Raw genomic sequence first — 27,867 nt, forward strand, 5'->3', positions numbered from 1 at the left:
AGCGTTAGCATTAGCTGTGGGATAAGTTTGCTGATTTTCTCCATTCGCGTTCATTTGCAGGTATCCGACTTGAGCCTGAAGAAGTCAAGAAAGCCGAACAGACAATTCACCTGACGCACTCGACACTCATGCACACTGAGCCTACGTTTGAGATGCGTGCCCACAGCCCGACAGTGGAAACAACAACAGAAGTCCACGTCGAACGTGCCAAGGCCCAGCTTCAGATGGAGGCAGTTGAATTGGCCGAGGCAGAGACCAAGAGAGTACAGAAGCTCATCCAACTGGAGCATAAAGAACCCCCAATGTTCGCTACTCGAATCCAGCCCCGCCATGTCAAGGAGGGCGAGTCTGTGAACTTTGAGGTCAGGTTCTCTGCACACCCGGCGCCAAGCGTGGCCTGGTTCCGCGAAGGATTCGAGATTAAGCCGTCTAGAGACTTCCAGATTACGACGACCGAGGATAGCAGTGTGCTGCACATTCCTGAGGCATTCCCAGAGGATGCTGGCCAGTACATGATTGTGTTGCAGAACCCACATGGCAAGGCCCACAGCAAGGCTAGGCTGACCGTAATTGGTGAGTAGATGGCTTGATAATATGACTTTTTAGACCATCTGCTCATGTCCCAAAATGTTGATGTCCCGTATTATTGGAAAACTGCTCACATCCTAAACTGTTGATGTCACCGATCATTAGAAAACTGTTCATATCCTGAACTGTTGATGTCCCCAGTCATTGGAAAACTGCTCACATCCTAAACTGTTGATGTCACCGATCATTAGAAAACTGTTCATATCTTAACTGTTGATGTTCCCGATCATTGGAAAACTGCTCATATCCTAAACTGTTGATGTCATAGATCATAAGAAAACTGCTCATATCTTAACTGTTGATGTTCCCAATCATTGGAAAACTACTCACATCATAAACTGTTGATGTTCCCAATCATTGGAATGTATTTCTTTAAAGGTACATTCCAATGTTTTGATTTCTTCTAAATGTACCATTCAATAAGTCATCTTTTTCCTCCCATCATGCATCACACCAGGTGAGCCGAACGCCCCATCCAACCCCTCTTCATGTACTGGCTCAGAATCAGAGTCATGGTCTGTCAGCGAGTCAGAGTCTACTTCTAGTTCTGCATCGGAGTCTCTCACAGGGGCCGAGTCGAGCTCTGACACAGAGATTGAGTCTGCCGAGTCTGAGCCTGTCTCTGTTATGGAGGCAGTGACAATCTCTCATGAAGGGATGCAGTCTGCTCCGTCCGACTCTGCCTCTGTCACAGAGGCGGACAAAATCTCTAACACAGAAATCGAGTCTGCTCAGCCTGAGTCTGTTGCAGATGTAGCCACAATCTCTTTGTTGGACTTTGCCCTGTCCGACTCCAACTCTGTTACAGAGGCTGAGACGGTCTCTGACGTCGAGTCCGATCCTGTCTCTGTTTTGGAGGCAGTGGCAATCACTGCTACAGCAATTATGCCAACTGAGTTGGACTCGGTCCCTGCCATAGATAGAGTCTCGGTCTCTAACACTGAGTCTGACTTTGCCTCTGTTACGGAATCTGAGAAAAACTCCAGCAGAGAGGTAGAGCCTGCTTCTGACTCCGACTCTGACTTCCATAATGGTAGGAATGAATTGCATTATTTTCTCTGAGAGAAATATTAGCTCAACAATACCTTTCCCTGCATAACACTTTGAATACCCATATGTAGAAGGTCTTATTGACAAGAAGGCCTAATATGTCCACCAATCTAAAAGTTAAGAATTCATCTTAATGTCTTAACATTCAAGTTAAGTGACGTCTGTCCTCAATGTTATAAACATCCTAAACCTTACTTCTGTGGTTAATGGGCTCATTCCTCTAAAATCTCAATGGCAATGCTGGCAAAAGAATTGATATACTGGAAATTGAGATGTTCAATATTCATGTAGCGTTAAAAGAAGCAAATGCTGTGGGCTCAACCTCAAACCTTAAAAAGGGCAGTGCCGCTAGTACTTCTTTGATGTCTTGTACTTTAATTCTCTGAGCTAATATTTATCAAAACCTCAATATTTTTTTCTCAATTTGAAAAAATTACTTTGTGTGAAAAAATGTAGACAATGTTTTTGGTTGCGTTGTAGGAGATTTTGATATTGTTTTTTAATTTGTGTCGTTTTCTCATGATGACCTTCCTCCCCTTCCCCATTTTCCTCCATGTGATATACTCTCCATAACTTGTTGCTGTAATGAACTTCACAAGCCTAATTCTTTTATTTTTCGCCAGACGAATCGAAATATATTAAACAGCAAAGGTACTCTTGTTATGAGTAAAAACCACCTTTAGATGGCGCTTGTATCGATGGATTTATGCTGACAGCAGCAAACAGTGAATCTCAAAGTGAGATTTGTGAACAGTTTCAGTGAATTTGTAAATTTTTGTAATTATCTTATCTGTACAACATTTAAAATGATTCCTCTCTGAATCTTTGCAACAGATTAACCTATCCACGCCACCTAATCAGCACTTTTCCTCCCAACCTTGCATAACTTGTTCAACCTGATATTAATTGGCTTACCTGTTGCCTCTTGCAGAAGACATCCCTGAGAAGGAGACACCGCCAGAGTTCCGTGCCCTACTGCGTGACACCAGGGTGATGGCTGGTGAACCAGCAACATTCGACTGCCAGATAGTTAGCAAGCCACAGCCAGAGGTTTACTGGCAGAAGGTAGGTTTTACATTTTACCTCTCATTTTGTGGTTGCAAAAACTTGAAAAAGAGATCATATCAATCATCTGAACTAGTCGATGACACTGGCGATTATTTTCCTCTATGAAACAAATATTTAACGTACCACACACACAGTATGGCGGTCTTTAAGACCTTTTCCAACAAATATTTTCGGATATGTTTTTTTGGTTCAATTCCTACAGATGCCTCCATCATTGACTATTTCTTTGTTGCAGAATGGCAAGCCCCTGTCTGAAAACCCACGCTGGAAGTTCATCTCAGAGCCAGAGGATGAACACTACACACTACTGATCTATGAAGCTGTACCCGAAGATGCAGGGTGCTACGAGTGTTGTGCAGTCACTCCAGTCGGCAAGACCTGTTGTACTGCTAAGCTGATTGTTGATGGTAAGTTTAAGGTCTCGCTTCAAGGGGAGGGCATAGTTGTGCTACTTGCTCCTGAACTTTTATAAACCCGAGCCCAGAAATGATACACTACTGCATGCTGAATTTGGAGTTCTAAGAGAGTTGTACAACGACTTCTGCCAACAAGGCTTGCTGTACTGCTTTGCTGATTGTCAGTAGTAAGTTTAAGGTCTTGTCTGCACGTCATTTTGCTACTAGTTGTATAGTATCACTGCTAAGCTGATGGTCATATCTAAGGGTGCAAACAGAACGCGGCCACTTGGAATACAGTTCAACACTCGTTTCCTCTTTTCAGCTGCACCCAAGGTTGCTGAACCTCCAAAGAAACCAGAGGTGAAGGAAGTCAAGGAGCTCCCAGTGGAGACCCCTATGCTTCTTGAACCCCTGAAGAACCTTGTTGTAGATGAGGGCACACCTGCAGTATTCGAAAGCAAGACTACAGGAAAGCCAAGTAAGTTTCCTCATTGCTCATGAGGCCTGTAGACTTTGCAATTGTTGCTGCAGAAATATCGCAACGAATGTCATCAGACCAAAGTTGAACGCTATTACACATTTCGATGCATTTCTTTGCAGCGCCAGTGGTAACCTGGTACCTAGGCAACCAGGTGATCAAGCCGTCCAAGTACTTCAAGATGACGTCGTCGGCTGGCATCCACCGTTTGACCATCACTGAGGCATTCCCAGAGGACGAGGGAACCTACAAGTTTACCGCCGTCAACAAGGCTGGAGAAGTTACAAGCACTGCCACACTCAAAGTTAACAGTAAGTTTTCAGTTAAAGCAACCCCTGACAGTTATTTCCGTTTTTGGTAGTATCATGTTTTTTGCCAATTATCATACCCAGTACAGATTTAATTTTAGACCATACATTGTAGAATGTCTATCTCTCCCTTTCTCTATTTCCAGCAATTGAAAGTGACATGGAACCGTCGGGAGAACCACCACGATTCCTGAAAGCTGTTGCCGGCCTGGACCTGAAGGAGGGCCGTCCCGCCCAGTTTGAGGTTGTTGTTACGGGGAAACCTGAACCAACGATCCAATGGCTGAGGGAGGGAGAACCACTCAAACCGTCCCCAGACTTCCAGGTAAGAAAATCCTCACATGTTTGCCGTCCCAGTAATAAAGAGATGATGGTGAGGATGACCATGATGCTAAAATGATATTCCTCTCCTTTTTAGATGGGTAAGGAAGGCAACAAACACATCCTATACATCCAGGAGGCATTCCCGGAAGATTCCGGTATCTTTACATGCCGTGCCATCAACGAGACAGGAAAGGCCGAGTGCGCTGCTGAGCTCTTCGTCGAAGGTACGTTTCATCTTACCATGCCCTCTATTGGGGATTATGACATCGTTTATGATGACGTTGGCGGGTGCTCAATTGTCATTTAGGCAGGTTCTTCTATTGATGAAATTTTCTTGCAGCTCCACAAATTTTGTGAAACGTCCTGCTCAGAAAATTACATACTTCTTGCATCCAAATACTATTTCTTCATTTCACATATTAATTATAACTCATTCACATACTAAACATTTTGTGGAACCTGGGTTATTTCTCTTGTACTGATGGGACATTTTTATCCCCCCTCCCCCAAAAAAAGAGTCCAGTCTGGTTATTTTTACGTCTCAAGATAAGGATAAACTTGTAAGATTTTGGGAAAGCAGCAGTTTCCTATATTTTTTTCGAAATATCTTTAGATATTAGTGAATGGTGCTCTGACACACTAAATTCATAATCAACCATGAAGGGGTCTATTCAGAGATTCTTTTAGAAAAATAGGTCCCTTTTTTTCCTAGTGTAAATTTCATGGCATATTGTGTGTTGACAGAGTTTTTTCTACTCGATCATCTTCATACAGTTATGTCATATGATCAGTATGTCTGTGTCTGCACTGACTGCATGAAATGTCGTCTGCTTGTCTGAATGCCTGTCCGTGATTGGTGGATGCGTGTATAGTTTCCATAGCAACATGACTAATTAACATATTGTTTGGCAGCAGGCCAATTTTTACTAATACGATCATTTTCAGTTTCAGATGTATAGTGCATGTTGATAATGTAATACAATCTTCTTATTTTTGTAGTAATTATTGTATTTTTTCATCGCAAACTTATATTTTTGTTCTACTAATCTTAGTCAGACTAGTTTACTTTTTACGCTAACTAACAAAGTTGACGAAGTCAGGTTTAGCTGCATGAAAGAGAAAATAACCGCACCAGGAGACCGGCGTCGACTACGAATGCATGAACACTAAGTACATTGCCTGTGGTAAGATCCGAAACAAAAGGTAATTATATTTTCAAGATGGAACCTGCGTCAAATTTCATATGCCTTTATGGTATGATTCAGTCACAGTGGTTTGGAGGTTGCGGTTTTACAGAGGCTTCCCACTGTCAAGTCTATAACTTACATCGAATCTAATCCAGTGCCTGTAAAAGCTGTGTGGTTACCCGCTCTCGTTGCTAAAGTGGAAACTAAGCCTAAGACAGTGTTGTGTATACATCCTATGTGGTCTTTTCTTCTCACTGCAACCAGAAGGCAAATGATATATAATCAAGTTGATAACATGACTGCTCTCCCTTCAATTCAACCCGAGGTGAAGGAAAACAACTTTCTGAACTCTTAAAATTCTAACTGTTTCTGTTGACATGCTATATCCTGCTGTCTTGTGGACTTAGCAGTTTCTTGAGGGAAGACATCATTGGGAAAAAATAACCTTGTGAAATCAATGAAAATGAGGTGAAAATGATTTCAGATAGGAGATCATGTGTTCAATTCTTAGTTGCACGGTCAAACACATTGGTCTTTCAAGCCAATGATTGGAGCGCCCCAGAAGTGCGGCAGAAGTGAAAAAGTGATAGGCGTATTATCAGTGTTATGGTACTTTCAAAGTGGCATCAAAAGATCAATGCGATAGGCATTGGAAGCATGTGGTATGCTGTAATACTAATTACATCAATGATAGCTAGCTCTACTAGGGTTCCTTAGATCTAGAAAGAGCATGAAAGATAGAGAGGGAATTTTCTCTTTAGTTCAATGTTATTACTAAACAGGTGCATAACGCATTTACTAAACAGTGTCAAAAATTCATGTCAAAAACAGCATGCAGTCATGTCCGATTCACAGTTAACCAAAAATGGCTGATTTGTTGACCTACTGTACATAATCAGCCAAACCGTTGTATAAGTGATTTTCAGTTTCTCATTTTCAAACAAGTTCTGATAAGGTATCCTGCCCGTTTCTGATGTGTTTCTGCTTCCGATTCCAGAGGCGCGCATCTCACCCGATCGCGTCCAGTTCGAGGAGAGACATATCTCAATGTCTGAGCTGATGCAGGCGCAGGAACGAGAACAGGAGATGAGACAGGCGCCCATGTTTATCAAGGCCATGACCCCAGAGAAGTTACTCAAGGCTGGTCAAGTTGCCAAGTGAGTTTTGTGGTTGGCTAGTTGTTTTTTGTAGTTTTCAAGAAGGTTTTAGGGTTACTAAGTCAGTTTTTTGGGTACCAGTGTGGTGCGAAGTAAGTTTATTAGTCACCTAGTAAGTTTTGTTGTTGCCGAGTAGGTTGAGTATGGTTGCTGAGTAAGTTTTGTGGTTGCCAAGCATATTTAATGGTTGCCAAGTTAGTTTTGTGGTTGCCAAGTATATTTAATGGTTGCCAAGTAAGTTTTGTGGTTGTCAAGCATATGTAATGGTTGCCAAGTTAGTTTTGTGGTTGCCAAGTATATTTAATGGTTGCCAAGTTAGTTTTGTGGTTGCCAAGCATATTTAATGGTTGCCAAGTTAGTTTTGTGGTTGCCAAGTATATTTAATGGTTGCCAAGTAAGTTTTGTGGTTCCCTAGTAAGTTGTGTGGTTGGCAAGTGAGTTTTGTGGTTACTAAGTAAGTTCTGTGGTACCATTTAAGTATTGTGGTTGCAAAGATTAGCTTTCTTAACTTCGTTTACCTCATTTCTAAACAAAGAGGATCTTATCTGGTTTGTTGTACAAATTTTGAACTCCTGTTGTTCCTTCTCTTTCAGGCTTGAGTGTGTCATCAGTGCAATGCCTTTGCCCGCGTACACTTGGTACGTGAACGGGATGGCGGTCGTTCCATCACAGAAGTACCGCATGCTGGAGGAGGGAAACACACTTATCCTGCTCATCAGCCCAGTCACACCTGACGACACTGGAGAGTACATCCTGATGTTGGCCAACCCTCATGGAGAGGCCTCTTGCAGGACCAGCATGACTGTTCAAGGTGAGTCAATGTTTGGTTTCTCTTAGCTTTGGCACTTGAGTTTGGGTAGGTTCCTTGCATCTAAGGACTATGGTGTTGGGCCTTTGTTAGCGTCCCTTATAGCTCAGAACAGCAATGGGAGGATTGAGTAGGTGTTTCTCACAACCAGTGCCAATTATTTATGCATATTTTTCTCCCTCCAGTTGAACCACCACAGAAGAGACGCTCAGTTGATGTAACAACGACATCCAAGGGACAGGAGCCTGCCAAACCACAGCCAACTAAACCAGTGTTTGTCAAGATGTTGCCCAAGAAGATCAAGGCGAGGGAACATGGCATTGCAAAGTGAGCAACTTTAAGTTATGAATAAATTACTTTGCCCGGTCGTTCAAAACAAGTTTCGTGCATGTTATTACAGAATTTGGTTCTAATCATCATTATTACTTCATCTTTGCAGACTGGAAGTTGCAGTCAACGCTTACCCACCTCCATTCATAGAGTGGTTCGTGAATGGTATCCTAATTAAGCCATCTCCTCATTACGAGATGTTACACGAGGCAGGAAAAGAGGTCCTCCTCATCATTGACGTCGGCCCCGAGGATACCGGAGAGTACACGTGTAAGGTGACGTCAGATTTAGGCAAGTGTGTGAGCACCGCAACCCTCTACGTCACAGATAAAGACAAACCAAAGTCCAAATCGTCGTCACCAACGTTGGAGGAATCGCCGATCGTTACTGAGAAGATGATTCCGCCCAAGTTCACCGTGGAACTCATTGATCAGAATCCCACAGATGGGGACGAGATTACAATGACATGTACCGTCACTGGTACCCCGATGCCGACGATCTCGTGGTTCCATGACGAAAGGAACATAACAGACTCTGAAGATTTTACCATTACGTTTGATATTGACTCTGGTGTTTGCAAGCTTGTTATTGTCGAGTGCTTCCCCGAGGACAGGGGAACGTACAGCTGTATTGCCGTCAACCCTGTTGGTGAAGCCATGACAAGTTGCACCATTGAAATCAAGGAAACAACACTGGAACCTTCGTCTGCAGATGAAGAAATTACGGTCGAGATCGTTCAAAAAGAACATACTATCCCGAAACCGCAACGAGAGAAAGTAGCAGTTGAAGTCGCATTTGAGTCGGTGAAGTTGTTACTCGAACCGACGGTGGAGACTCCAAAGAAGGTAGAAAAGGAAGTCCCTGTTCTGGATGAAGAAGCGATTGTTCCATCCAAACAGCCAGTTGAAGAGTCTGGACTTGTCATTGACTTGTCGAAGCTTGAGGAAGAACCAAAGGATGAGCAGGAACCACAACCTGAGCATAGCGTCACATTGTCGCTTGAACAGACGCAGCCGAAGACCACTGATGTTGATCAGCAAGAGGTCACATTCATCCTGCAGCCGGTTGGTGAATCGAAAACTATTGAACAGGCTGAAGTTGTTTTCGGTGAACCACAGACAACTACAGAAACTGTTGTCCATAGGATTACTAAACAAGACACAACAGACTTGGACGTTACTGTCCATAAGAAGACGATCATTATTGAATCGACAGATATCCCGCCAACATTCATTGTACCACTGCAGCCACGTCTCGCGCATGACGGCGAGGAGGTCAAGATGACATGTCAGGTGACTGGTACGCCGACACCAACCATTCAGTGGCTGAAGGACGATGAGGAACTTGATTCGACCGATGACATGAAGTTGATCCGTGTGCCGGAGACTGGCGAATGTACTCTTCTCATCCCTGATGCGTTCCCTGAGGATTCTGGTGTGTTCACAATCATCGCTACAAACCCTGCGGGATCGGCCAAGTGTACTGCTAACCTCATTGTACAACGTAAGTAGAATTTTACGTGTTCAGGACTTTTTTGCAAGGTTTTTATTTTCATGGTCTTCGTGTAAAATGCAAAATCAATCATTTGTAAAAAGATTTTTTTTCAAGAAATCTATCCATTTGTGAAAATAGATTGATGTGATATCTGAAAATTACATTCTTGTGAAAACTTGGAAAGTCTCACTGTTGACAGTATTCTCATACCATTGTAGTACCCTTATCTTTTTACTTGACCCCAAAAATTTAGAATATTCAAAATTTTCTTTTCAGCACCACCACCAGAGGGAACCACTGTGACAACTACCGTCATTACAAAGAAGGAGTCGAAGGTAGTTCGCGATGACAGGGTTGTGAGTGAATCAACAACAGTCGAGAAATCACCGACATTTGAGAAATCTCTCGTGCCAGTGATTGAGGTCAATGAAGGGGACACCGTCACGTGAGTAGAGAGATTCCTTTTCCAGAGTGTCGCTATTAAGCATTTGTCAAAACTTGCTTTGAGTAACAGGACTCCTGTGCAATTCCTGCTGGAAATATTTTCATTGCCTTTGAATAATCTGACAAATTGATATGTTAAAGGCGAGAGAGATGACCTCTGTGTTAGAAATATTTCTTCACTGTCAAACTGTTGGAGCAATAAAAAAGTATCACAGGTATAGCAGTAACAAAAATAACTCGTTTGCAGGGTGCATTAGCCCAAGTGGATTGCAGTGATCTCATATACTTAGCGGGCACTTTAATTGTTCATTTCAGCTTGGAATGCCAAGTTGATGCCAATCCCAAACCAGACGTCTCCTGGTATGTTAACGGCCTGGAAATCTACCCGTCTTCTCATATCGAGATCTCAATGGATGATGATGTATGCACGTTGCGGGTCAATGAGACACGTCTCGAAGATGCCGGGGAATACTTGTGCAAGGTTGAGAATAAACTCGGCGAAGCGACCTGTAGGACAGTGCTTAACGTCAAGCCGTTGGAGAAGCGAACGCTCGTGATTGAACCCAGAAAAGAGACTACACAGGAGACGCAATTCAAGGAGGTAACAATGGAGATTCAAGTTGATCAATTGAAACAGCAGATTGCCCCTGAGCCAGAGCAGCAGGTCACGTTTGAGATCCCGGTGACGGAAGAGAAAAAAGTGCCGGACATGCCGCCAGAAATTATCCGACATCTTGAGCCGATCAACGCACATGATGGTGATGAGGTTACGTTCATCGTCCAAGCGATCGGATCCCCGAAACCAACGTTTGAGTGGTACCATGAAGGTCACCGGATCCATCCCAGTATGGATTTCCAGATTACCGTGGAGATTGAGCAGGGCTTCAGTACGATGGTGATTGTGGAGGTCTTCCCGGAGGATAGTGGTGAATACACTTGCCGAGCTGTCAACCCCGTTGGCGAAGCTTTCACGACGTGTACGCTGAACGTCATAAGTAAGTACAGATATTTTGGGAAGAGGTTCTGCCATCAAAGTGTATTCGGTCAACTCAAAAATATTCCAAAAAATAGTATTGTCTGAAACTATTGACATGACCACTCTTGGAAAAGCTCTTGAAGATCCCAAGCTAATTTTGCAATGTTGTATTATTTTCAGGCTGTCTCGGTGACTAAAAGTATCACTCCACTTATTAAATTTTTCTATGCAAGTTCTTATAATCATTTAACTATATTGTTGATAATCGTTTCAGGCTCTGAGGTTGAAGAGCCCCAGCCCCAGGTGACTTCCACAAAGGAGCTCTTCACCGAGAGCATCACCATCGGACAGGAGCAACAACTCCCGAGAGAAGTCGAAATGGATCTGACCTTCAAGAAACCAAAACCGGAGCGACAAACTTCAACTGTTTCAATGAAGACGCAACCAGGATTAGAATCTGTAAAAATGGAGGTTGAAATCAAAGAACCCGAGAAGCATGTCTCGGAACAGACGCTAATGCAGACAGTGCAGTTGGTCCCTGAGGAGCAACATCGACAGGAGGTGTCCTTCGAGCTGCTGCCTGAGGAGAAGCCAGAGGAGCCAATGGTTGCACCTGAGTTTACCAAGCCGCTGGAGAACATCAAGGTAGGTTTTAGGCATCCTGGTGTTTCATTAGCATCAACATAGAGAGGTGCTTGCAGAATGCATGCACATTGTGTGTCATTAAGCTTTGTAAAAATGTAGTGTTTTTGATGTAGAGTATAGCAAATCTTTTCAGTTTTGAATTTGGGGTTAAGTTTATGATGTTATTTTATGAAAAATATTGGTACTCACCGCTATTGGTTAATTCTTCACCTCGCTTGAAGTGGATGTTTGACATAATGTCTCCTTGTCTCCCTTCTCTCCAGGTCATGGACGGTGAAGAAGTCAACTTCCGTACGACCGTCACCGGCTACCCGATGCCCGAGATTGTCTGGTACCACAACGGTCGTGTCATCAAACCGAGTCCCGACTTTGAGATCACATATACGATGGAGACTGGCGATATCAACATGTACGTTGCTGAGGTTTTCCCGGAGGATAAGGGTGACTACGTGTGCGAAGCGACCAACCCTGTTGGGCGTGCTGTTACTAGTTGTTATCTGGAAGTCAGAGGTAAGGAACATCAGAATATGAATTTACTTCAAAATAAAAACCAACAATAAATCAATGAAAAAGACCTTAAACATGAATGCTTTAAAAATCACAAAATGGTATGGGCATAGACCTTTTTTTTGTATAAAAGTCAACATGATCAGCAGTAGATATTTAGAGTTTACATTGTAGTTGTATTAACTGATATTCCCTCATGAGCTTGTGATTTGCACAATGGAAAATCCTGGTTTGGCTGATTTTCTTATTCTTCTGCTTGTCTACGGAAATTGAATCTGTACAGTCCCTCGTAGTATATTCGTCTAGAATAGAATTAGTCTCCCAATATCTCTAGTCTGTTTTTCTTTTGTTTCAGCTTTTGACTACGCCCATGACAGCCAAGAAGAAGCCTCTGGAACCTCACTCTCTACCGCCAAGGAAGACGATGATGAAGAAACAACATCTACGACCAGGCTTTTCTTCCAAAAGCCAGAAGAGGAAGATGAGATTGAGAAGATTAAGAGCCAGATCCAGATGGAGATGGTGCCAGAAACTCCACTCATGATTGTTGCTGAGACTCAATCTGAAGTCAAGACGCAGCAGATTACAGAGATGGTAATCGATGGCAAGACCGAGCAGGTCGAGAAGAAAGAGATTGTCCTCGAGTTTGAACTACCGAAAGAAGCCGGTGTTGAGACTCGGGTCAAGCCTCAGACGACTGAGCACACAGTCCAGTTCACTCAGGAGATGTCGGTCGAGATGACCCCTGAGCAACTTCAGCAGAAGGAGATCACACTGACGATGCAGAAGCCGATGACCAAAGATGTGGAAACTCGTGTCTTGACACAGGATTTGGAGGCTCCCAAACAGTACACTGAAGAGATGACTATCCAGACCACTACTGAGACAGTGCCACACAAGGAGGTATCCTTTGTTGTGGAGCTGCCTGAAAAAACTGATATTCAGTCGCGAGTCTTGACTCAGGAGGAGCGTAGAGAGGAGCAGGTGACTGAAGACTTCACTGATGGACCCAGGCCCTCTGCTGCTGCACCGACTGAGATAAGTGTCGAGTTGGGCAAACCCACAGCCAAAGGCAAACCAGCACAGCGTGTTGAGACGACAGTTGAGACCAAGGAAGTTGAAGAGGCCATCTCTGTAGAAGGTGTGAAGGGAGAAGAGATGAGCCACAAGAAGATATCTGTTGAACTCAAAAAATCTGCTGTCAAAGGCAAACAAGCCACCTTAGTTCAGACCCAGTTGGAAGTAAAAGAGGGTGAGGAAGTGGCCCAAGTCCAGTTGGTGCCAACTGAAGAAACCAAACCTGAACAAGTCAAGGTTGAACTTGGCAAGCCTACTGCCAAAGGAAAGCCTGCTCAACGTGTCAAGGCAACCACCGAAACCAAAGATATAGAAGAAGTGATTTCGGTTGAGGGAGTCACTAGTGAAGAAATGAAACACCAGGAGATCGCAGTGGAACTTCTGAAATCTGGTATTGAAGGAAAACCTTCAATGTTAGTACAGACTCAGTTAGAAGTGAAGGAAGGTGAAGAAGTGATCGATGTCCAGGAGGTTACCTCTGAAGAAACAAAACCAGAAGAAATCACTTTTGTGTTGGGTAAACCCACAGCAAAGGGTAAACCAGCTCAACAGGTTCAATCTCAAATGGAAGTCAAAGAGGGCTATGAAGTCACCATGGTTGAGGCTGTGCCTCTTGAGGAGACAAAACATGAAGAGATTAATGTTGAGTTGGGTAAGCCTACTTCAAAGGGTAAGCCTGCTCAACGCGTTGAGACTTCAGTGGAGACCAAGCCTGAAGAAGAAGCAATCTCTGTTGAAGGTGTTACAGGAGAGGAGATGCATCACAAGGAAATCTCTGTTGAGCTTCAGAAGTCTGCCACCAAGGGCAAACCAGAGATGCTCGTCCAGTTCCAGCTTGATGTCAAGGAAGGGGAGGAGGTTTTCCAGGTTCATGAGCTGACCTCTGAGGAATCCAAGCATGAGGAAATCAGTGTCAAACTTGGTCAACCTACTGCTAAGGGAAAACCAGCCCTACTTGTCCAAACCCAGTTGGAGGTCAAAGAAGGCGAAGAGGTAGCCTCTGTTGATGCTGTTCCTTCTGAAGAAACAAAACATGAGGAAATTAGTGTTGAGTTGGGTAAGCCTACGTCTAAGGGCAAGCCTACTCAACGTGTCCAGATAGCTGTTGAGACAAAGGAAGTGGAAGAAATTAGCCAAGTCGAAGCTATTTCAACTGAACAGACCCAACATGAACAAATCACCCTTGAGTTAGGTAAGCCCCAAGCTAAGGGGAAACCTGCTCAGCGAGTCAAGCATGTACAAGAGGTAATGGAAACTGAGGAAGTTGTGACTGTGGAACATGTCAAGGGTGAAGAGATGAAACCAGGCAAAGTCAAGGTTGATTTGACTAAGTCTAAACAAGACCAGAAACCAGTTACCAGAGTAGAAACACAGATGGAGACAATGCGAGAGGAAGAGGTTGGCAGTTCTGAAAGTCCTGTGACTGAAGAAACACAGTCTGAAGAAGTCAAGCTGCAGCTGGCAAAGTCCACCCTGAAGGGAAAACCTATGACCAGAGCTGAGGTCCAGCAAGAGATCCGCAGTGTAGAAGAGGTCATACCTGTTGAAGGAGTCAAAGGTGACGAGATGAGCCATGATGAAGTAAAACTTGAACTTCGAAGATCTTCCATTGCTGGCAAGATGCCAACGCGTGTCCATACTGTTGAAGAGGTCAGGGAGACTGAAGAGATCACTGACGTCCAGAAGATGCCTACGGAGGAATCGCAACCAACAGAAGTAACTTTTCAGTTGGAGATTTCTCAGAAAAAGCAAACGTCTGTCCGCATTGAACCTCAGACTGAAGTCAAAGAAGGTGAGGAGGTCAGTGGTGTTCAAGAAATTCAGACTACAGAAATGAGCCCTGAAGAAATCACTGTTGATTTGGGTAAAGTTGCAGTTGGAGGAAAACCTCAGGCTCGTGCTGAAACCCAGATGGAGGTAAAGGAATTAGAAGAGGTCATTCCTGTGGAAGGTGTCACAACTGATGAAACCAAACACGAGGACAGGAAGCTTGAACTCTCCAAGTCTGAAACCCAAAAGAAGCCCGAGACTCGTGTTCAGTTTTCCACTGAGGTCAAGGAAGGTGAAGAAATCATGACTGTTGAAAGTATTTCGACTGAGGAAACTAAACCAGAGGAAATCACTCTTGAGTTACAGAAACAACATGATGTCAAAGGCAAACCTGAGTTGCGTGCTCAGTTTGTACTTGAGGGTCAAGAGAGTGAAGAGATTCAGCCTAAATTTGAGATCGTGACAGAACAAACGAAACCTGAGGAGGTAAAAGTTCAGTTGGGTAAACCCCTAGCTAAGGGAAAACCTGCTCAGCGCATCAAGCATGTTGAGGAGGTCATGGGAACTGAGGAAGTCATGACTGTGGAACAGGTGACAGGCGAAGAGATGAAACCAGGAGAGGTCAAAGTTGATTTGACCAAGTCTAGACAAGACCAGAAACCTGTTACCAGAGTTGAAACGCAGTCAGAAACAATGCCAGAGGAAGAACTTGGCAGCTCTGAAAGTCCTGTTACAGAAGAAACACAATCTGAAGAAGTCAAGCTGCAGCTGGCAAAGTCCACCCTGAAGGGAAAACCCATGACTAGAGCTGAGGTCCAGCAAGAGATACGCAGTGTGGAAGAGGTCATCCCTGTTGAGGGTGTGAAAGGTGACGAAATGAGCCACGACGAAGTAAAACTTGAGCTCTGTAGATCTTCAATTGCTGGCAAGATGCCAAGCCGTATCCATACTATTGAAGAAGTCAGAGAGACAGAAGAGATAACAGATGTTCAAAAGATGCCAACCGAGGAAATGCAACCAACGGAAGTCACACTCCTGTTGGAGGTTTCTAAGAAGAGCAAGGTGACCGCCCGTATAGAGCCGCAGACTGCAGTCGAGGCAAGTGAGGAGGTCAGCGGTGTCCAAGATATTCAGACTACAGAAATGAGCCCTGAAGAAATCACAGTTGATTTGGGTAAAGTTGCAGTTGGAGGGAAACCTCAGGCTCGTGCTGAAACCCAGATGGAGGTAAAGGAATTAGAAGAGGTCATTCCAGTTGAGGGAGTTACCACGGATGAAACCAAACATGAGGACAGGAAGGTTGAACTCTCCAAGTCGGCAACCCAGAAGAAGCCTGAGACTCGAGTTCAGTTTTCCACTGAGGTCAAGGCAGGTGAAGAAATCATGACTGTTGAAAGCATTTCTACTGAGGAAACTAAACCAGTTGAAATCACCTTAGAGTTACAGAAACAACATGATGTCAAAGGCAAACCTGAGTTACGTGCACAGTTTGTACTTGAGGGTCAAGAGAGTGAAGAGATTCAGCCTAAATTTGAGATCGTGACAGAACAAACAAAACCTGAGGAGATAAAAGTTCAGTTGGGTAAACCCCTAGCAAAGGGAAAACCTGCTCAGCGCATCAAGCATGTTGAGGAGGTCATGGGAACTGAGGAAGTTATGACTGTTGAACAAGTGACAGGTGAGGAGATCAAACCAGGAGAGGTCAAATTTGATGTGAGCAAGTCTAAACAAGACCAGAAACCTGTCACCAGAGTTGAAACGCAGTCAGAAACAATGCCAGAGGAAGAAGTTGGCAGCTCTGAAAGTCCTGTGACAGAAGAAACACAATCTGAAGAAGTCAAGCTGCAGCTGGCAAAGTCCACCCTGAAGGGAAAACCCATGACCAGAGCTGAGGTCCAGCAAGAGATCCGCAGTGTAGAAGAGGTCATCCCTGTTGAGGGTGTGAAAGGTGACGAAATGAGCCACGACGAAGTAAAACTTGAGCTCCGCAGATCTTCTATTGCTGGCAAGATGCCAAGCCGTATCCATACTGTTGAAGAAGTCAGAGAGACGGAAGAGATAACAGATGTGCAAAAGATGCCAACCGAGGAAATGCAACCAACGGAAGTAACACTCCTGTTGGAGGTTTCTAAGAAGAGCAAGGTGACCGCCCGTATAGAGCCACAGACTGCAGTCGAGGCAAGTGAGGAGGTCAGCGGTGTCCAAGATATTCAGACTACAGAAATGAGCCCTGAAGAAATCACAGTTGATTTGGGTAAAGTCGCAGTTGGAGGGAAACCTCAGGCTCGTGCTGAAACCCAGATGGAGGTAAAGGAATTAGAAGAGGTCATTCCAGTTGAGGGAGTTACCACGGATGAAACCAAACATGAGGACAGGAAGGTTGAACTCTCCAAGTCGGCAACCCAGAAGAAGCCTGAGACTCGAGTTCAGTTTTCCACTGAGGTCAAGGAAGGTGAAGAAATCATGACTGTTGAAAGCATTTCGACTGAGGAAACTAAACCAGAGGAAATCACTCTGGAGTTACAGAAACAACATGATGTCAAAGGCAAACCTGAGTTGCGTGCTCAGTTTGTACTTGAGGGTCAAGAGAGTGAAGAGATTCAGCCTAAATTTGAGATCGTGACAGAACAAACAAAACCTGAGGAGATAAAAGTTCAGTTGGGTAAACCCCTAGCTAAGGGAAAACCTGCTCAGCGCATCAAGCATGTTGAGGAGGTCATGGGAACTGAGGAAGTTATGACTGTGGAACAAGTGACAGGTGAGGAGATCAAACCAGGAGAGGTCAAATTTGATGTGAGCAAGTCTAAACAAGATCAGAAACCTGTCACCAGAGTTGAAACGCAGTCAGAAACAATGCCAGAGGAAGAAGTTGGCAGCTCTGAAAGTCCTGTGACAGAAGAAACACAATCTGAAGAAGTCAAGCTGCAGCTGGCAAAGTCAACCCTGAAGGGAAAACCCATGACCAGAGCCGAAGTTCAGCAAGAAACCCGCAGTGTAGAAGAGGTTATCCCCGTTGAAGGTGTCAAAGGTGATGAAATGAGCCACGATGAAGTGAAACTTGAGCTCCGACGATCTTCCATTGCCGGGAAGACTGTTACTCGTGTCCATACCATTGAAGAGGTCAGGGAGACTGAAGAGATCAGTGATGTCCAAAAGATGCCAACTGAGGAAACGCAGCCAACGGAAGTTACACTCCTGTTGGAGGTTTCTAAGAAGAGCAAGGTGACTGCCCGTATAGAGCCACAGACTGCAGTCGAGGCAAGTGAGGAGGTCAGCGGTGTCCAAGATATCCAGTCTACAGAAATGAGCCCTGAAGAAATCACAGTTGATTTGGGTAAAGTCGCAGTTGGAGGGAAACCTCAGGCTCGTGCTGAAACCCAGATGGAGGTGAAAGAATTAGAAGAGGTCATTCCAGTTGAGGGAGTTACCACCGATGAAACCAAACATGAGGACAGAAAGGTTGAGCTTTCGAAGTCAGAGATCCAAAAGAAGCCTGAGACTCGTGTTCAATTTTCCACAGAGGTCAAGGCAGGTGAAGAAATCATGACTGTTGAAGGGATTTCGACTGAGGAAACTAAACCAGAGGAAATCACTCTGGAGTTACAGAAACAACATGATGTCAAAGGCAAACCTGAGTTACGTGTTCAGTTTGTACTGGAGGGTCAAGAGACAGAAGAGATTCAGCCTAAACCAGAGATGGCAACTGAGGAAACAAAGCATGAGGAGGTCACAGTTGAACTTGGTGCACATGGTGTACAGAGTAAACCAACCACCCTAGTCCAAGCTGTTTTGGAAGTTGCTGAGGTACAGGAAATTTCTCAAGTTGCTGAACTTGAACATGATGCAACAAAACATGAGGAGATTACAGTTGAGTTGGGTGCTCCTGATGTCAAGGGTAGGCCCCAGTTGATGGTTGGTCCTGTCGAGGAGGCTATAGAAGGCCAACAGACTGCTGGAGTTGAGGCACTCAAACCTGATGAAACAAAACATGAGGAAATAACTGTTCAGCTAGGTGCCCCAGGTGTTAAGGGCAAACCACAAACGATGGTTGGTGCCACCACCGAAGGTGTTGAAAGTCAACAAACAATTGGTGTTGAGGCTCTTAAGCCTGATGCAACAAAACACGAAGAGGTAACGGTTGAATTCAGTGCCTCCGGAGTGAAAGCCAAACCAACACAGATGGTTGAAGCTGTTCTTGAAGTTGCTGAAGGAGAAGCAACTTTCCAGGTTGAGCAACTTAAACCTGACAAGACCACACAAGAAGAAATCAGCGTGGAATTCAGTGCCTCTGCTGTCAAACCCAAACCAACGACTAGGGTAAAGGTTGAGCAGACCACACTTGGGCCAGAAGAAACCAAACCGACAGAGCCAGGAGTTGAGGAAGATATTATCCAACCTGCTGAAATCGTCAGTCAGTTCACACGAGCCAGGATTCAGGGTGCCAAAGAGGTGATGGTCACTCTCCAAGACTCCAAAGTCTCGCCTGAAGATGTCATAGACACATTTGCTGTTCAGTTGCAGGAGGCTGCTGCTGCACCAGTTGATGTCAAACTCACCACAGCTGAAGTTAAGCCCAAGAAGCCCGCCACAGCCAAACCGCAAACAAAGGAAGCTAAAGAAGAATTGTGCGAAGAGTTCGTTGTACCAAAGGATGAAACGGAACCTGTTTTCTCTGAGATGGCCACAGATCTGTTGGAAGTTTCAGTTAAACCTAAGGTTGAGACTAGACAGATGGATGAGGTGTCTGTTGATCTTACCCTGAAGCCTACTGAGACTGTCGAGGCGGATTTCCAGATTACCCCACAACAAGCTCAGAGTGTTGAAGCAGAGTTCCAGATTGCTCCACAGCAGTCCCAGACTGTTGAGAGTGGTGTGACAATCGTCCTACAGGCCCCCCAGTTTACGAGCGAACTCCAGGACATCACTGTCACTGATGGATCAGAAGTCACCTTCGAGGTCGCGACGTCCGGTGAGCCAAAGCCAACAGTCAGCTGGTACCAGAATGGTGTCGAGATCCAGCCGTCCAAGACGTTTGAGCTGACGCACACGCAGCACACAAGCCAGCTCATCGTCCATGATGTCATGGTTGAGGATGAGGGCACGTACAGTGTCAAACTGACCAACGAGGCGGGATCGTGCGAGACAGCTTGTTTCATGAAGGTTGTGGGTGAGTACCACATAAATCTGTTTCATCTGCGGTGCACACAGGCACCTGAATGGGAGTGATAGAAAATTGTTGTTTTGTCACTTGACACTTTTTAACCAGTCTGTAATACCAATTTTCTGTTGTTATTACATTAGTTGCCAGTGAGAGCACTACCAATAAAAGTTGGAGAAGAAAACCATTGTCAGGCATTATCAAATTAGAGCAATATTCGTACAATTTAGTGTTGCTGGATTTGTTCAATTTAATTTCGCTGGCTTGTGTGGTGTTTTGGGCAGTTTTTAAAGCTTTCATTGCCAGACACTCCGACTTAATTCACACGGAAAGGATTTTTACAATGTCAGGTCACAAAAATGAATGCTTTATCTAGAAAAGCAAACTCATTCCTTTTTAGAACGACCAATCCAAACGACGACCATTGAACTGACTCAGAAAGATGAGCGGGAGTCTTTCAAACAAGTGGAGGTTGATATCGAGGTTGAGTCGACCAAGAAGAAGAAGAAGCCTGAAGGTGCGTAAAATTAAATAGATTCAACTACCTGAAGACCTGAATATTGGGGATGATAACACTATGCGGTTCGAACTAAGGAATGTCTGGGGCCAACTGCAGCCAAATAGGCTTGCTTTGAAACAGAGAATGTTGCTGCACATCTGTGAATTATTCCAGAATCTTTAACATCAGAGAGGAAAGCTGTTGGCATGAGATTTTCCGTCCCAGGCGCAACATCAGAGCTGCATATGGTTGTGGAATGGTCATGCTTGTCTTTAAGTTATTTCACCATGTACTTAACCATGTTGTTCTACTTTTGATGTCAACCCTTTCATCGTTTTCACTGCTTTTCAGAAGTGCCCAAACCAGAGGACCTTCCTGGCACAGGACCTGTAGCTCCCCTCTTTATCAGCCAACTTACACAACAGACAGTCTATGAGACTCAACCTGTCACGTTTGAATGCAGGGTGACTGGTCGACCGAAGCCGGAGATTACATGGTACAAGGTACGTGTTGTGAACAAAAATATGAAAAGCTTGAGCTCATCGAACCTGTTGTTGCTGGGAAGACTGTTACCCATGTCCATACTGTTTACCTATCGTTTATCTGTTTTAATGAACGTTTTTAGTTCAAAATGTGAAAAAGATTGCTGAAGTTCTTTCTCTTTCTGTAGGACAATAAGAAGGTGAAGAGCACCAAGGATGTCGTCCTGAAATACGAGAAAGGTATCTGCCAATTATTCATTCCACATGCCAGCCGCCCCGACGAGGCTGAATACAAATGTGAGGCCAAGAACAAGGCAGGAAAAGTCTCGACGTGGGCACAACTATTCGTAGAAAGTGAGTTCTTGTTTTTGTTGAGTTTTGATTTCGTTTTGGTGTTGATGTGGTGGATGGATGTATATGATGCAGTGCTGCTGATGCAGGAAGATCTTCGCATCTTTCTTGTTGTAGACCACCTGTATGGATGTTTCAGGTATTGTCATGGTGAATGCCTAAAAAATCTCACTTAATTACCAAATCATTTCAGTTCCATCTTTCAGGGAAACTGCCAACCTTATCAAATAAATGTTTAGTTGTTTTCACAGCACTCCTATCTAGGTGGTGGTGCTTCTACTTTCCGTGTCTAGATTTCAGCAACACGCTTTCTGTTTGTTCCATTTGATAACCATCTTTCTCACCATATATATATACCTGTCAAGCATTTCCTAATCTTGATTCTGTATAACAGCATTGTTTCCTGAAATTTTACCAAATCTTCATACAATCATCAATGTAAGGTGTAAATCTTTGCAGTGACTTGAGCACCAAATTTTGTCTTCAGAAAAATGATGTTATTTAGAATCAAAAGTTGGACATGTTTCAATTGACATTTAGTAGTTGCATAATAGTTTTTAACATCATGGCTTTTCTTACCACAGAACTATTGGACTCTGTCACTCGCGTTATACGAGAGGAGTCGTACGAGTATGAAGTCTCCATTGATATCAATTGGATCAAAAAAATTACGCCAGAAGTTAAAGCGAAAGTCATTAAACAAAAGAAGCGAGTTCGTTTTGCGGATGTACCGATCTACTTGGGTCCGCAGGAATACGAGTCTAATGTTTGAATGTTGTGTTTAGTCTTGGGGGTATTTTCAATGATTTTGAAATGGAGATGTAATTCCATTTTTGAATTGAAGGGCATTCTTTGCAGGAAATTTGTAGTCTAGCAATTTAGCAGTATTTCATAACTGAACAAGTTCAGTTGCTAAAGGCACATGCTTAGCATTGTAAGACAAATTTGAGGTTACAACATAATATTGGTTTCTAGATTTTAGGTTAAACCAAGCTATTTGTTTAGGTTTCTGCAAGGGTTGAGCTTGAGAATCAGATGGAAATGATTGAGTATTTGAAAATACAACCTTGACTTGAAATCTTGAAATAAGTTCAGGAGAAAAGAAAGGTCAGTCGGGGCCTGTTTGTTGGCAGAATAAAAAGGGAGGCCAATTATAAAAGGGCCTGTGGGCGAAATGTGATACCATAGATATCAATGCAATTTAATCTCATTGTGCCATATTGAACAGAAATGTTCAAGATTACCGGTTTTGATGCGGTAAATCTCAATAATACGAGATAGATAGTATGAACTGCCATTTTAGTGTTAAAGTTGTGAGTCTTGGACCATTTGACTGCAACACTATTTTGGCTAGTTCAAAGATTAGACAATTATCAAACAGATAAAGACAGTGCAGCCACAACTATTAGGTAGTGTTGAGCACTCACCCAGTGATTGTGGGGCATAAATCGTCCAAAGTAATAATCGCAAAATATGAAATAAAAACAGAAATAAGCAAAACATAAAAAGATAACAATGTACCCTGCTTCTACTCATACCAGCAAGAGTTAATAAAGACTGGTCTTTATTAATTCTTGATGCTAGCTCATTTATGAAAACTAAGTATTTTTTACAATACAATCTCGCAATATATAAATTTTGATTGCTGTGGTTTTTTTACTCGTCAGAAAATTTAATCTGTCCTGTGTGACGAAGTCAGCAAATCTGACGATATAAAAAAGGTACTTGTACCCAATTAATATGGAATTAAGTATCTGTGTGTGCTATTTGTCTTCATTCCAAGTAAATGTGACAAGTGGATTGGATCTGCTTTTCAAGCCATGGATAATACTGGTTGCTTAATTTGCCACCTTCCAAAGTGCCTGTTGTGGTGGAATGGCCAAATTTTGCCATGTTGTGGGGTCAGCCCCTGTTGATTTCGATGTTACATGCGATGTGATTTCGGAGACATCGATGGCAGAGTCCATAAGTCGGCCATTTTGTTTCCCCCCTACGGAGCCGTATCACCAGAGGCACTGGACAGGAAATCAATATCAAAACACAGCAATCGGTATTCCCTCGGCTTCTTATATGGGGACTTCACAAATAAAAAATTTGAAAAGTTCCTAAGACCATTTTCTAGTCAGATTTTCGATTGTTTCTCTGTGCTGTCATTTGTCCTTGCACAATCAGATGGCTTTACTGATTAGAAGTATCAACAAATTAAGAACGCTTTCCGTGAGATAAAATCATAAAACACTTCTTTGAAAACATCAAATTTTCTTGACCCTCTTTAGGGGTGATTGTGATTTTATTTATTGTGCAAAAGCAGTTGAAATGCTGAATGTACTTGATGTGTCCTTAAAAACCTCAAATGAAGATTTGCCGGAATATCTCCCTCACTGTCTTATATAATTTAGGAAGAAATTGTCTTTGAGTGTCCGATTGAATCTTTCACCAAAGTTGCTCACTGCATCATTTTCGAGGGTGGTGACACCAAACTTGGTTTGGGGAGCGAGAGACAATTAGTTTATAGTTTTGCACTTTTTTTCTTGACACACACTGTTGTCATTGCTGGATTTCTTTTTCGCTGAAACTAGAAAAAGGGTCAATAGGTTATTCGTGGTTTACCGTATTAAGTAAGGGGAATAAAGAAATCAAAAATGAAGGACTTCTGTTAAGGATTGTCTTTGTTGAGAGTTATCGACACTTCAAAAATTCACGAAAGAAGATCTTCGAAAACAAAATGCTCCATATTCACTTTTGATTTTTTCCTGTCTTAATGGGTGAACTTGCTTCCAACTCTTTCTGTTGCACTGTGCCTTTAAGTGTTCAATGTTTAATGTTAGACAATCTCTACAATCTGTAGATGTAACACAAGTATCCGTAACAATGTAAAATAAGAAATCTTTGTTAATTGGAAAGGTTCACTTAAAGCAACTTGTATCTGTACCAAAAGTAACAATAATACCTAACAACATTATTGATTGATCTGAGGCTACCAGTTGATTCAAATGTTTTCTAGCAAACCTTGCATTCCAATAAAAAAAGCCTGGCCCCATTTTTGATAGAAGCTTTTTGATTTTGGTGAATGTATCACCAGTATCTCTTGAAATCGTTGATCACACTTGTGAAAAGTTTTCGATACATCTCCGAGCTGCTTTTGTCTTTTGCTTTGAACAAATCCAGCTAAATCGTTTTTGTAGCTGAGGTTTTGATAACATTTGGATCAACTAGAGTCTCAATACATCATAACTGATAAAACATCAACAAATTGTTAACGAAATCTTGTGAAATTTCTTATTCTAGTCCCAAAGAAAAGTGAACCGGCCCAAGAAAAGGAAAAAAGTGAAGTTGAAGTCACACAGCAGGGGGAGGCATTTACCATGGCGGCGTCAACATCAGCAATAGGTGGGCACCCGTCAAAATGTCCTATATGGGGATGTCCGCATTTGGGTTTCGTGACGCTATCTTTTTTGAGGCAAACATGTCGAACTGTGGTAATGTAGAGTGTGTCGCCCCCTAGGGGCCAGATTGCGAACTATGGCAGATCGGTAAGGGAGTATTATATTCATCTGCTTTTATACAGGTTTCGGTAAATTTTTCTTATTTTGATGACTTTTGCTCCGTTCTTATTCACACTGAAACATCCATGTCACATGACTAGGAATGGCTAATCACATGACTTAGAATGGCCAGTCACATGTCTACTTCCAGTCATGTGGTTATCCAACCAAATCATGTGACATTTCAGTCTATGACTTGGCTTAGCCAATCAGATGACCCAAAATTGGACTTCTCACTCAAGCACCTGAAACACTTCTTTTGACGCATTCTGCGATCACCTCCTTTAGATCACTATATTTGCATCTCTGCTCCCATTGGTTGGTTTGCCGGGTTTTAGCTGCGCTGCATGCTTCTAAGACCAATGATTGCTGCGCTTCACCTCTCGCCTCTTACTCTCCTACATGTCTATGTAAAGCCATCACCATCCCGCTTAGGCCGCTTCATGTCGAGAGATCTTGCTGGTGCATCAAAGAGCTTATTTCTAATCATATTTTTTAACTTGCAGGCTAGCCTGACCTTGCAGAACTTTTGCTTGGTCAAGGTTAAACACCTGGCCATTAAGTCTTCACTTAAATTGAGGATGGCCTTTTACAAAAAGTTTGCTTTTGCCCATGAGAGGCCAAGCTTTCTCATTTTGGAAAACTTATAAAGTATAAAACTTTGCAAACTTTGGTTTGTCGTTTTTGCTTGTGTTCTGCATTGCGAAGGAAAAAAGTGCAGAAAACCCCAATGAAATGTGTTTAAAACATTTTGTAAACTATGACATTACAAGATTTGAAGTAAATCATGCAAAAAGACTCTGACATTTTGCTTGTTTGGCCTAAATTTATGAACATCTAGCATAAATTGTATCCTTTTGGACTTCGATCACCAGTTCTCCAAACTGGCCTGGGGTATGGTTATGGCTAAAATGTTACGGTGAGATCACAAATTTTGTGAGATTATGCTAATTAGTCAGGTGACCTTGTAACTGTATCAAAACTGGTCCATTCCGCCTCATTAGCGTAGCCCTGTTCATCCCCGTCTTGTTGTCCCGAGTCCCAACCCTCTGAGAAAAAAACTTCAGGGGGTGTGACATATCATGCTACAATGTAAACATAAACGATAAACTCACCAAAAAATATTTCATTTTGGCCTTGAACATGGTAGCAGGGGATTCGGATGAAGGACTTTAATTCTGTGTGACTTCAATTTCCCTATACATGTATATAGGGTTAAATGATAAATAAAGTAGTTTATGTGTACAGAAATCAAATCGTTTTCAGTTTGTGCCCAATTTTTTTCCTCTCATTACCATTTTTGTCATTTTTTCACATTAACTTTTTCAGATTTCATCACCCCATCATTTTTCAACTTTCCCGCCATTCCACGAGGAAATTACAGCCTCACTTGTATATCTCCCCTTACGTAACTACGCAATTTCGGGCATGTTTTTCAACGAGTGTAAATAGTACAAAAAACTTGTGAATTTTTGTCACTTGATGCACAAATACACCAGTTAGATACAATACAAGGCTCACCTGACCGATGTCATAATTTTACTGTAACCATGAAAATGTTCACTGGTTCTCAAATTTTGCATTTCTGCATTTTCTTCCTCAAATCAAAAACCTGGCCAGCGTTAGTGACAACATTTGTTATGAATAACCAGGCCCTGCTATCAATTATGCAAAACTTCGGTGGAAAGTTTTCTGGAATCTGTGAAAATTTCATCGTTACAGTATGGTGACATTAATCCATAAACATGTAGGAGTGTTCTACAGCTGCACTTTGCTTTATCATGCGGCATCCGGCATCTGCAGCTCTCGAACAAGCAAGTACCCTCATCCCCCCATGAGAGGGTTTCGTACTGGTCAGAAGGACGATAACTTGCAAAGCAACCAGAGTGAATTTCAGGGTTGCAAATAATCGTGCAAATGGCATATCACACTCTAACAGTAGCCCGAGGAATTAGACATAGCTATTCCACAATAAGTTTTCAGTCTGACTGTCAGGTTTAGCAGATAGTAAAAAGTCAGTGCTCATTAGACTCGATATTCTGTCTGTTGTGGAATAGCTGTGGCTTATTCCTAAGGTTGCAAGATGAGTGGCATGATTCCTTCAAATGACTGACAATATGTTCACTTGGAAGTATTGGATCTCTCTTATACTGATCTGCCTTAGGAGCTAGGAGAAAGGAAGTCTGACCAGCTGGGTGTGAGAGGACAACGTCAAAGATGGGAGATGTTCCACTGATCTCAAACCATCTATAAACTTGCTTGATGCCTGCTTCCCTCAGCACTTTAATTTAGATAGTTTAGTTCTTTCCTTTGTGTATTTTGTTTCTGTTCCCATTTTGCTAGCTTTGTTTTTCGTATTTGATTTGAAATCAGTAAAAGAAAAGTGTTTTGTAGTTTTATCTCTTTTACAGTTGCATGCATTTCATCAAGCCTCATTTAAGAAGTGTCACATGCATATGGTTTGACTGTAATAAGAGTTCTTTGGTTTCTGTTAGTTTCTTTTATCCTTCTTTAATTTTCGTTTAAAGTTTTCGTTTCGTTTCGTTTTATTTAATTTTTGTTTTGATTCTTTTTCAGTTGTTGTTGTTTTGCTTGCTGTTTGTGTTTGTTGGCTTTCATCCCGAAACTAACACCACCTATTGATGCCAAAATAAGGTGAGATATTTAACTATCTGAAAGGTAATGCCATCAACGTGAAATAATGTTATAGACATTTGGATGATTTTTGATAGGCTGAATATAGATGATCTAACAGTGGACTTAAACTGTCAGAGTTGCATTAAAACTGCTGAGAGAGTTTAACATAAAACAGGTTTTGCTGAGTAGATAAAAGTTGCCTATTCGTATATTTTAAGTGTTGCAATAAAAAAAAAAAGTTACTGTTTTCATAGTGCAGATGAGTGGACATGTTTTTTAAAAACTGTATGGTCATGTTATCTTTGTAATAGATTTTGAATTCAGCAAGTAATCAACAGCCGTTTGCGCTCGGTATAAGTTGAAAGGTTGAATAGAAATTGAGAGAAAAAATTTGATATGAACTTCATTTGTTATCAACTTTGAACAGCTTTAAGAATCATTCTAACACTATGTGATATTCATTTGTTTCCTTGCATGTTCAACTTCATAAATTTGTATTTTCCCTAAAATCTTTATTTCTTTTCTTTCAAATTACCAGCATGTTATTTTGAGTTCATTTCCAGTCCCTTTGCCCTCTTTCTGCATC

The 27,867-nt window shown here is 42.6% G+C and overlaps 1 protein-coding gene across 1 annotated transcript in view; it reads left to right on the forward strand.

Annotated features, from left to right (window-relative positions):
* Positions 1-27,867, forward strand: part of LOC135499475 (titin-like) — a 176,300-nt gene that overhangs the window by 67,269 nt on the left and 81,164 nt on the right. The window contains exons 71-89 of the mRNA XM_064790235.1: positions 61-573; positions 2,570-2,703; positions 2,942-3,113; positions 3,427-3,582; positions 3,705-3,893; positions 4,037-4,215; positions 4,309-4,438; positions 6,399-6,558; positions 7,152-7,369; positions 7,552-7,693; positions 7,806-9,199; positions 9,467-9,635; positions 9,950-10,629; positions 10,885-11,255; positions 11,519-11,765; positions 12,118-19,776; positions 20,168-20,284; positions 20,618-20,769; positions 20,937-21,102. Of these exons, the coding sequence (XP_064646305.1) occupies positions 61-573; positions 2,570-2,703; positions 2,942-3,113; positions 3,427-3,582; positions 3,705-3,893; positions 4,037-4,215; positions 4,309-4,438; positions 6,399-6,558; positions 7,152-7,369; positions 7,552-7,693; positions 7,806-9,199; positions 9,467-9,635; positions 9,950-10,629; positions 10,885-11,255; positions 11,519-11,765; positions 12,118-19,776; positions 20,168-20,284; positions 20,618-20,769; positions 20,937-21,102 (12,948 nt within the window). The remainder of the gene's footprint in view (positions 1-60; positions 574-2,569; positions 2,704-2,941; positions 3,114-3,426; positions 3,583-3,704; positions 3,894-4,036; positions 4,216-4,308; positions 4,439-6,398; positions 6,559-7,151; positions 7,370-7,551; positions 7,694-7,805; positions 9,200-9,466; positions 9,636-9,949; positions 10,630-10,884; positions 11,256-11,518; positions 11,766-12,117; positions 19,777-20,167; positions 20,285-20,617; positions 20,770-20,936; positions 21,103-27,867) is intronic.

Source organism: Lineus longissimus, chromosome 15 (genome assembly GCF_910592395.1).
Source record: "Lineus longissimus chromosome 15, tnLinLong1.2, whole genome shotgun sequence".
NCBI lineage: Eukaryota > Metazoa > Nemertea > Pilidiophora > Heteronemertea > Lineidae > Lineus > Lineus longissimus.